At 36.8% G+C, this 10,982-nt stretch overlaps 1 protein-coding gene across 23 annotated transcripts; it reads right to left on the reverse strand.

The window, feature by feature from the left end:
- Positions 1-2,387: 2,387 nt before the first annotated feature.
- LOC107803913 (uncharacterized) lies at positions 2,388-8,315 on the reverse strand. Of its 23 annotated transcripts, none has more exons than XR_012704392.1 (10): positions 8,074-8,302; positions 7,343-7,416; positions 5,914-6,013; positions 5,696-5,810; positions 5,489-5,579; positions 5,308-5,409; positions 4,799-5,196; positions 4,627-4,711; positions 3,600-3,687; positions 2,388-2,607 (listed from the first exon to the last, which is right to left on the reverse strand). XR_012704392.1 is itself a non-coding variant. In XM_075241998.1 (9 exons), the coding sequence occupies exons 6-9, from the start codon at positions 5,192-5,194 to the stop codon at positions 3,701-3,703; spliced, it is 372 nt and encodes a 123-aa protein (XP_075098099.1). In that variant the 5' UTR covers positions 5,195-5,196; positions 5,308-5,409; positions 5,489-5,579; positions 5,696-6,013; positions 7,343-7,416; positions 8,074-8,300; the 3' UTR covers positions 2,388-3,700. The 23 variants fall into 23 exon arrangements, 5 of the variants coding, with proteins under 5 accessions (XP_075098099.1, XP_075098095.1, XP_075098098.1 ...); XR_012704399.1 differs by having other exon boundaries at positions 4,799-4,971; positions 5,085-5,196; positions 5,696-6,013; positions 8,074-8,299; XR_012704393.1 differs by lacking the exon at positions 7,343-7,416.
- Positions 8,316-10,982: the final 2,667 nt, after the last annotated feature.

A 10,982-nucleotide genomic window follows, 5' to 3' on the forward strand; every position in this document is an offset into this window, starting at 1 on the left:
CGTTGTTAGCTTTACATTGATTCTTTCCATTGCTAGCTTTATGTTAATATCTTGCACATGTTTTATGTCTAGTGAGTATGTCGACTTACCTCATCACTACTCCACCAAGGTTAGTCTTGATACTTACTTGGTACCGCTGTGGTGTACTCATGCTATGCTTCTTCACACTTTTGTGCAGATCCAGGTACTTCTGATCGTGTTATTTTTGAGAGTTCCGTCTGCGCGGCTGGAGACTTCAAGGTGTACATGCTTGACGTTCGCAGTCCTCAGAGTCACCTTCGGATATTAACTTTACTGTTGTTTATCTTCCTGTTGGAATAGTATTGTATTTAGAAATTCTAGTGTATGTCAGTAGAGCTTATGACTCTATACTACCGGTCCTGGATTGTATACATTTGTTCAGTTTTAGTTATGTTATTTTATTTATCAGTTTAAGTTTTATATAGTTAAGTTGGTTATCTCTGTTAGATCTCCTCATGTGTTTAAGCTTACCTAGTCTTACAGACTAGGTGCCATCACGATTTATAAGGTGGGATTTTGGGTAGTGACAAGTTAGTATTGGAGCTCTAGGTTCATAGGTACTACGAGTCATAAGCAAGTTAAGTAGTGTCTTGCGGATCGGTACGGAGACGTCTGTACTTATCTTCGAGAGGCTATGGAACTATTAAGAAATTCTACTTCTATCATTCCTTATTGTGTGTATTGATTCATCCTTGAAGCACATATCTTACATTCCCTTGCATCCACTCGTATACGATATTGCGCACTCGGTATCAACCATGCTCCAATAATTTGTGATGCTATGGATGGGCTACGAGGGGAGCCATAGATGCTCGATCATTATCTCAACGTGTTGTCCAAACTGAGAACGGGGATGTATTGATATATCTTTTAATTGTTCACGTGCGGGGTGCAGCGGGTTCTGGTATCGGGTTGGTGAGTACAATCTTGGGAAGATTTAATCGATTGCCTAGTCGTCGTGATTGTGGTAGGGTCATGAGAGGATGTTGATTTGAGGATAGTTGGTGGTATTAGAGACTATGTGTTTTGTATGGGACTTCTATTCAGAGAAAGGTACATATTGTCATTAAAGGCACTTGATGAAACGGGCTTGACTATCACGAGGATGGGAATGCGCTTAGTATATGATTTGAGGTATCTAATGATTGGTGTTGTATGAGCTATGAAGGTTGGTATTGTGGATCATCGTGTAATGTCCAATGGCTTCGCGCCAAGTGGGGGAGTCTACTAGCGACGATCAGGTTACATGGTCATGTGTTATATCAGTTTTGGTGACAATATGTAACAGAAAAGTTTAGCCAACATACCTTGCTTGAGCTTTCCTTAAGTTACTACAACGTCCCAACACTTCTAGTAACATCAATCTATATGAAGATAACGAAAATCGAATAATAATTTGATGGATTCCCATGATGTAACTCTCTTAGGAATTTTGTTAAACACCTAGTATGCAAAATAGACTACAAGGCTCTACAATGGTAATCCCTTCCTCCCTCAACCAATTTCAACAAGAAACTACCCAAAATGGTTCATTAACCCCATATACTACAACCTATTGTCACATGCATGGCCTATTTTCATCCCCACAATATACACTACAACAAAAATGGACTTTAGCGGCAATACAAAATGCTTTAGCGGCAATAACAATAGCCACTATATCTTTTACCGGCCATTAGTGTTTCGCCGTTGAAGCAGGGTCGGCAAAGCCTTTAGCGGCTATTTTTACAAAAGCGGGTAAAATATGGTTTATTGTCGCTAAATATTATTATCTTTAACGACAATTGTTTACGGCAATTATAATGGATACTAAATCCAGTCCATAACGGCTAATTATACTCCTTTAGCATCCATTTTTATAGACGCTAAAGTCAAAATAATTGCCGCTAGAAGTTCACATCTTTAACGACAATTGTTTGTGGCAATTATAATGGCTACTAAATCCAATCCATATCGATTAATTACACTCCTTTAGTATCCATTTTTATATCCGCTAAATTAAAAATAACTAAAAGTTCGCATCTTTAACGGCAATTATTTTGTGGCAATTAAAATGGGCATAGTATCCCTTCTGAAAACATCTTAGTTTGCCGTTTTAGCATCCATTTTAGTGGCTAATATGTTTAACTAAATTGCCGCTAAAAGTCAATATCTCTAACGGTAATTATTTTACAGTAATTATAACGGCTGCAATATCCCTTGTGAAAACATCTTAATTTGCCCCTTTATCGTCCATTTATATAGCTGGTATATCCAACTAAATTTGCGCTAAAAGTCACAAGCGGTAATAGCAATAGTGTAGCCACCATTAATAATAGTTACTACATTCATCCATAATATGACCCAAATAAGAAAATATATTAATATTAATTCAAAAGAAATATAATATATCTCATTAAATCTTAACAAACATAAGGAAGTACTAATATTGATGGCATAGTAACTAAACTTACATTGTTTGAACTAAATAGCTAATGTCATTATATAACTAATTCAGACGAATAATGGTATTCAAATGATTTCCGCAACTTTTCATCATTTTGAAATCTCCCACCTGCTAAATTATCGAACATCAAACCGTATGATCTGAAATTATAAAATAACTGTGTCAGAAGATAAAATACAATGTGAAAAAACATCTTGAAGATTCAATCACTGTCACAATTCATAAACAAGTCATTGTGTGCAATTGGGATGTCATTTCTGCAATAGCCTCTAAGACAACTCACATTCCATACAAGTATTTCTCCTTTCATTTGTGCATGTGATAACCACTTACTACTATCTTTCCTTAAGATAACATTGGCCCCTGTACAACAGGAATTCAAAGCTCACTCATATGCAGCAGAATTCCCTGGGTAAGACTCTTTAAAGCATATGTATCATCACTTATCAGATAATTCTGAATTTTGTGAACCTTAAAAATATTAAGCCATCAGTTTAAATTCCAAATGAACCTGGTGAAACAGCAAATTAATCCTCTCAACACGATTGTTAATCATTTTCTTAAATTAACTGAAATATCTCATGTTATAGATATATGGATCTATGGAAGATTCTATAGTGTAGAAGTATAAAATTGATGTAATTTCCTATCAGCTCTTGTTACAAAATGCTGTAGAAAATTCCGGTGAATCATGGAAGATAATTTACAAGACTAAAGCACCACCTAACATGTTAACTTGAGATGATTTTATATTGCCAAGTTGGTGTCTCAATTTTTTTTTTTTAAAAAGCAAATAATTGGTGAGAACAACTAGACAAGGCACGGGTATCTTACCAAATAATGGAGCAAGCTACTGCAACTGTTCAAAATGCACAGAACTATGAAAATGCAGTCTATTATGTCTGCTCCTTGACTAGATTTTGCTCCCATAAATAATGAAATATTATTTTGTCCTATGATAGCAGATTCTTAAGATAGTGGTACTGAGGACCACAAAATAATAATGATACTGCTTTAGTGCTCAGGCTTGTAAAAGATATATTTGTTTTTTACAATGATTCGGAGGAAAGACTTGACTCAGAACGTAGCATAGGAGTAGTTGTAAATAACATATTTGTGTTTTTAATGATACCTGTTGTGAAGAGCCTGCCCAGCAACATGTGGAAAAGGTTTGTAATCAATTCAATCTTGGCTCTTCAGTCTCCTTTGGCACAAGAGTTCTCAAACAGAAAATTAAGAAGCTGGATATAAACATATACTATGATATATTTGAATTGTAAGCATACAACACTTTTTTTCTACACAAATTCATAGCATAGAGAATTGAGGTTATACTTTTTTTATAGCCACTTATTGGTGGTTTTATATAGGGAAACAAATAAAGGAAACTAATTGTGACTGCATTAATTAAGTAGTATACTTTGCATCAGCTTGTAAAATAAGAGAAGTATAATTATGTGGATATAATTTTAGCAGCCCGCCAGCAAGTATTAGTGATTGGATTCATGCATTAGACATAATCCTTATAAGAGCATCTACATTTTCACCTACATATTATTCAGGACACTTCGAAAGCTTCAGACACTCATAAAACTGCAAAAATTCTATACCTTCCCAATGGCTGAGAACTACCACACAAAAAACCATGACCAAAATGGTGTTCAAGATGCTTAAGTGGCTGTCCTAATGGTGTCACTTTCAGCACAAGGTCATCTCAACCAGTTTCTCTACCTTCCTAGGCTTATCTCCTCGTATAATATCCCGGTACACTATGTTGGAGGAACCACTCATATTCGCAAGGCTAAGTTTCGTGTCCATGGTTTTGACCCTCTCACAGCTAAAAACCTATATTTTCATGAATTCCCTACACCACCTTTTGAAAATCCCCCTCTAAATCCTAATGCTTCTTATAAGTTTCCTAACAAATTAATCCCTTCATTTTATGCAGCAATACATCTCCGCGAGCCAGTGTGCTCACAATGTTGTTTAACTCATGATAGGCCCCAGAGAAGAGGCTTCAACTACTAGGTATATATTGTTGAGACGGAAACCAACAGTGAGAAAAGGAAATATATAAAAGCAAGAAGCATTCAAGTAAGCCCAAATACAACAACAAATTCATAAAAATCGAATGAGGAAAACTCAAAGATGAGTAGTACCGTGAGAAGGTTGAGCATTTTCAGCAATACTAGGTATCCTTGATGTTTGTGGTACTCGTTCATGTCCAATGTTGGCGTCAGGGATCTAATAAATATTAACATGTTAGATAACAATACTTTTATATGATTAACATTTCATTAAAAATGTCTAAAGCTTATGTAATGGAGTTACCTGTTCACATGAGGTGTCATTGCTACTTTGAGTCATAGATAAATTAGGAGCATATTTGTGTATGAATTGTCTCATTTGGAGTAATTCTGATTGCATCTTCTCCTGATTTTGTTTCATCATATTCATTTCTTCATTTTGTTTCTCCTTTAACTTTAACTTGACTATCTCCTGTTCTAACATTTGTATAACCTCATTAGAAGAATCATCTGCAACAATATTTCCTAAGGAAGACCTACTACCCCATAGAACAGAAGGAGTTGGACCAAGTCCTAAACAACGAACATACCCACTTTTGTCATTTTCGAATACTTGAGAATACACATCGCCTTTCCAAGCAACACTGTGAGGAGGTTGGTCAGTAGAGCTCTCACTATTGCTCATCCTTTCATTTACCATTCCTAACAATAAAATACACAATAAATCCAATTTGGAATTCATTTATTCGCTTTTAAGTTTTTTTCCCCTAACTATTTCACAATTTAGAAATTTAATGAAAAAAGAAATCTTACGATTGCCTTAATAGAATGATCATCCAGTGGTCTACCATCCTTACGTTTTGTATGAGTTTATATGAAAATTTGTGCTTGTGTAGGCACTATCCCATTTACAGCCTAATACAATAAAATTGATGTAAGATATGCGTGAAAAAAGGATTTTAAAATATTTTAGTTAGTAATTTTATAGATTTACCTGCTCATCCAGCAAGGTAGCAATACTCTTGGATGCTCTTGTGTGGGGCATCATTTGATTGGCCCTATTGTTTCGATTTGCTTGGGTACGCCTATGTCATTAAAATATTAAAAGAATATCTTATAAATTATAAATAAAAATTGAGCATAACTAAAATCAGAACACTGAAAATAATCAACTAGGGGTGTTTTAAAGATTTGTTGATACCTTAGCTTTATCCGAATTATTAAACTCCCCTTGTCCTCTCTTCTCCTCTGCTCCAAGCCTTAGGTGTCAATCTTCTTCTTGTTGTCCAATATCGTAACACAAGGTATAGGCAAGACTATGTTGGTTGCCAGAGAAATTGGTTCAGGTATTGCTATCCAATGCGGAGCTGGCTCGACTAAGCAAGGATCTAGTATGTAGTTTTTTCCTATGATATGTACCTGTGACTCATCATTCATCCTGCTGATTAGTTCTATCAATTATGCAGGCAATATTACGATGTGATCTGCCATCCTACATGGTTCCTTTTGCCCCTGATGACTTGATATTTGAGAAACCAGAGATGAGTCAATATTAATATGAAGTAGCTTTTCCTCTAGAAATTCACTTTATGGCAGACCATGTTTGTAAGCAATCCTAAGATATGCAGTAACATGCTAGGCTCATTGAATCAGTCCTGCACTATATAATTCCTTTTGGTCATATAAAACATCAGGAGGCTACCCAAATTAAGCTTACGGTTTACAAGACACTAGAGAAGAATTTCTCCCACTAAATAAATTTCAACTATGAAAGGCTACCCACAAGCTCTCTTTTCAAAAATGGGAATTGAGATGTTTTGTGGCTTTGCTATGCCAATTTTGCACATACTGACAACAGTGTTAAATAGAAATATGCGCAAGTAGCAAGTTTATCAGCAGTATTGACGGCTCACTTAGATACATCACAAAAAAAATAGGAACTAACAAACACACAAGTGTTTATAGAAAATGCTTCACTGTGTTTAAAAGTTTTCCTACTTACTAAAACCAGACAATTCATGGAGGATTAACAGGCCAAGGGACAAAGAAAAATGGAGTTGTGCTCCCTCATTTTTTGGAAGCTTAACTGTTTATACCTAGTCAATCCAACACTAGGATCAACTTCTTTATTTGGTGATCACTATGGGAATGACCTTACATCATGTAATTTTTGCTAACTTAATAACTCCGCAAGCTATAAGTACAAAAATCAAAAATAAAATCAAGTAACCAAACGTATGCTACAAATGTAACATCCAGCTATTACCCAACTTGAATCTGTGTGGTGCTAAGTTAAAGGAAACTAAAAGCTGCAACTAACTTTATTTTTACAACCTTTACATGTTAAGAACTTCTTTCCTACTGAAGATAGTTTCAATTTGATGATCTCTAACTTGAACAGAATAGACTGAATGCAGAGAAAATCGTATAGCTCATTTCAACTAATTGTATTTTACAGCGTAGTAAATGAATAATAACATGGAAAACCTTTAAGTTATCCAGATTGTTGCTCCATGCGTAAGATCCTATTTACACTGAAAGTAACAAATAACAGCAAACTTAAGATATCCCATCATTGGCATTAGATTACTACTACTAGTTTATTTAGCAATGAGGAGCTGCAACTAGTAACGTAGGAACTATATTGTTACCTACTGCATATGGATCAGATTTGCAACTATACATTGTGGTACAAAAACCTACTGGATAAAGGCAGTTGAAACTGCAGCCGTAATAGAAGTTTCAGATACTCTGACAACAGTGATAGGGGATATGCAATTTACCACCAGAAGTGAGGAAATAAGATTTTCTTGTATGCAACGTTGATATAGAAAGTACAGATTGGTACCTGGTAAGAAGAATTTTCACCGATAAAGACAAGAAAGTGAAGGAGAATAATGATTTCTGCAGCAATCTTGAAACCTTCACGAAAAGAGAAGTTGAAGATAGATGAAAGGGAGAATATTGACAGGGATGATTGAGCATAATCGAGCAGATTTGGGGAAGATCTGATATATATTGAAGAAAACATGCAAACAGACAAATTAAGTTAAGGGTATTCTCTTTTCTTCTTTAAGTTGTCGAAGTCTATAATCTATATTGTTGTAATGTTTTCTTCTTTGCATTTATAACAAGGAAAATAACATATAACTTGAATCCGTTTTCCATGAAGGGGACGGATTTTGGGAGAAAGTTCAAACGATATCAACCTATTTGCCATAATACTGGAAGTAGTGAATCAATATGGCATCACAACAAGACAAGAAAGTCAAAAGCATGACTAATTCAACTCGGCATTAATCGTTATATGCCCCTAAAGTCCAAATAGTAGATACCGCCTTCAAGTTGCAACCCATTGACGTATGTAACTTATGTACTGATATTGATTTATTAGTAGTCATGACGGAATTCTTCTTATCTTAAACTCCGATATATTCATGCTCCGTAAATCAGAGCTCTCATTCTTAGCTAATTTGGGGAAGATTTTGCAAAATTTTGCAGATTTGGGGAAGACAGATGAGAGTGAGAACATTGACAACAGATTTCGCAAAATTTACCTGGGGAAGAAGAGAAAGTTACCTGGGATTTGATAAGAAGATCGTCGGAGCTGTGGCAGAGCGGAGACTGTCTCAGGCCGCGACGATTTTGTTAACCAGAGACTGTTAACTGGCGCGATTTTGCAGGCCGGAGAATGTCGAAAGGGAATAGGTTTTGTTATCTTTTTTCCTTTTTTGGCAAAATTCGTATTGGCAGAAGGGAAAATGTTTCTTTTTTCTAATTGGAGGGAATGCTTAATTCTTGTCCAAAATATTGGAGGGAAGATTTTATTTTGGTTTCGGTTAATGATTTTTAGTGGCAATTGTTTTTAGTGTCACTAAAGAATATCTTTTACTGGCAATGGTCATATACCGCTAATATTTCAGCTTAAAGAATCCATTAACGATAATTACTTTATTGCTCCTAAATAATTGCCGCCAAAGGATTTTTTTGTAGTAGTGATACTTGAACTCATAACCTCTTGCATGAAAGCCTAGGAGTAGGACTTACCTGGATAGATGATAATCTAGTGATTAGTTTCTTTGATTCTTGAAGATTGGTGCCAAAATGGGTGATTAGAATGCTAGATTTTCTCCTTCTCTCTCTAAAATACTCTTACCTCTCTATAAAATCATCAGACATTCGCTTCAAAATGAGCCCCCAAGGCTATCTATCAAAATGGGGTCGGGTTATAAAAATAAGAAAATAGACCCTCCGAACTCAGGTCTGCGGTTGTAGAATGGACCGCAGAACAGATAGGCGGCCAATAAAATGTGCCGCAAAAGTGATGCCAAAAACTGGAATGGTCTGAAAAGGTCTGCGGTCCACACACCACTTATGCGGCCGTAGAATGGACCGCAAAATCGCCCAACAAAATTACTCGTGCTAACTCTGCGACAAAAGTGCGAACCACAAAACAGGTATGCGATCGCATAATGGACCACGAAACAACCTTCGAAATTCAACTATTTTTCTGCTCGACTCTGCGATGGGTATGCGGCCCGCGGAATGGTTCTGCGGTCGCGAAACAGGACTTTTCCATCAACTCCTCAGTGTCTCCTTCAGAACCTCAAATTCCTTGGCGAAATTCTACAGGGCCTTACTTCCTCTCCCACATAGGATTATTCGTCCTCGAATGAGGAGTAGAGTCCACCCAACATAGTTCATCTCTTCTTCCACACATCACAAGTCCCCAAATTTGACTAACCCCCAAATTTTTCAGAAATTTCAGCAGAGTCTCCCCTGTATTGGGCCTAACTACCTGCCAAAGAATCATCAAAACCACTCCTAAAAACACATCTGCAACCCAACAAAGCTTCACAATATATCAATAACACAAATCTCAACATAACCGACATTACATTATCAAAAGTGGTACCTTGATATGAACTGTACATATTTTAAGTCATAACCCATAGAGAGTACCTTTCGAACCACAACTATTTGGCTATACAAACAAGTGAGACTGTCTTCTTTCCACAACACTCTCGGCCTTCGAGGTGACCTCCTCGACTCATAGACTTGGCCATAGTACTTTGACGGAGGCAATTTCAATTTTCGAACTTATCTAACAAGGATGACAATTAGGTACCTCCCATAAGCTAATTACCCATTAGCTTCACCTTCAGTGGCTTCACCGGAATGATAGACAAAGGATTTCCAACTAGCTTCTTTGAAATAGACACATGAAGCACCGGGTGCATAGAGGACAAGGATGGGAAACGTCATACTCATAGTTTGGCCTATTTCTCTCAAGATTCCATAAGGCCCAATGTGTACTACACCGACTTTACCTATATTATCAATTCACATAATATCTTCATGGAGAAAATCTGAAGAATAACCCGTTCACTTTCTTCAACTCTAAATCTCTATGTCGAACACCCGAATTGGACCCTTGGCGACCTTCAACCCCCTCCTCCTCCTTATACTACGATGTGACTGAATGAATAAGACCATGGGATTTCCTACCAGAATATGTTTGATAATGGAATGATTCTTCTTCTTTGGTATGTGTGAAATTACAACTCTCTAGAGATCTACTACAAATAGGAACATGGAGGTCCGAGTTTGAGCTGGAAATGTTCATGAATCCACCAGGGTACTGAGCAGGGCATTTCATGAGGTTATATTCTAAGAGACATGCGGGTGACCACCAATAGCTCTGACATGGTTAATCATCGATTCAACAAATAAGGCATAGAGTTATCTAAAACACATTGATAATGTGGGAACCATGTACGTGATCCTAAGACGTAAAAGAAGTGGGTCATTTTAGACATGTGATATATGGGAGGCATGATCGGGAGGATAAAGACCTTAGCATAAGGTACCTCGGTACCACAAAACCTCAAATTCCTTGGCGAAATTCTACGGGGCCTTACATTAATGGTTTATGATAAATGATTAAATAGTTCAATCGTGTTAGTAAATCAGCATGTGTTAGGCTTACCTAATCTTAGAGACTAGGTTCCATCACGACATCCTATGGTGGGAAATTGGTGTCGTGATAAGTTGGTATAAGAGCTCTAGGTTCATAGGTGCTATGAGTCATAAGCAAATATAGTAGAGTCTTGCGGATCGGTACAAAAATGTCTGTACTTAGCTTCGAGAGGCTACAAAACTATTAGGATCTACTCCTTTCATTCCTTATCGTACAACATTGATTAAGTTTGAAGCATATATGTTATATCCCTTTACATCCACTTGTATATGATGTTGCGCGCTCGGTATCAACTATGCTCCGACGGTTTGTAATGTTGTGGATGGGCTTCGATGGGGCCATAGATGCTCGATCATTGTCTCGAGGTATTGTCCAGACTAAGGACATGAACGTGTTGGTAGATTTTCAGTTGTTTAAGTGTGGGATGCAACTAGTTCGTGTATCTGATTGGTGCTGTATGAGCTTATGAATGTTGGTAATGTGGATCATCGGATGTTGTGCCCTGACT

The sequence above is a fragment of the Nicotiana tabacum genome, chromosome 21 (assembly GCF_000715075.1).
Source record: "Nicotiana tabacum cultivar K326 chromosome 21, ASM71507v2, whole genome shotgun sequence".
Lineage (NCBI taxonomy): Eukaryota > Viridiplantae > Streptophyta > Magnoliopsida > Solanales > Solanaceae > Nicotiana > Nicotiana tabacum.

Coding starts and splice junctions, on each gene's coding strand:
- LOC107803913 (XM_075241994.1), bottom strand. CDS start 5,194: ATGGTAAATGAAAGGATGAGCAATAGTGAGAGCTCTACTGACCAACCT. Junction 4,712..4,798: donor ATGACACCTCATGTGAACAG/GTAACTCCATTA, acceptor AATATTTATTAG/ATCCCTGACGCCAACATTGG. Junction 3,688..4,626: donor AAATGCTCAACCTTCTCACG/GTACTACTCATC, acceptor TTTCTGTTTGAG/AACTCTTGTGCCAAAGGAGA.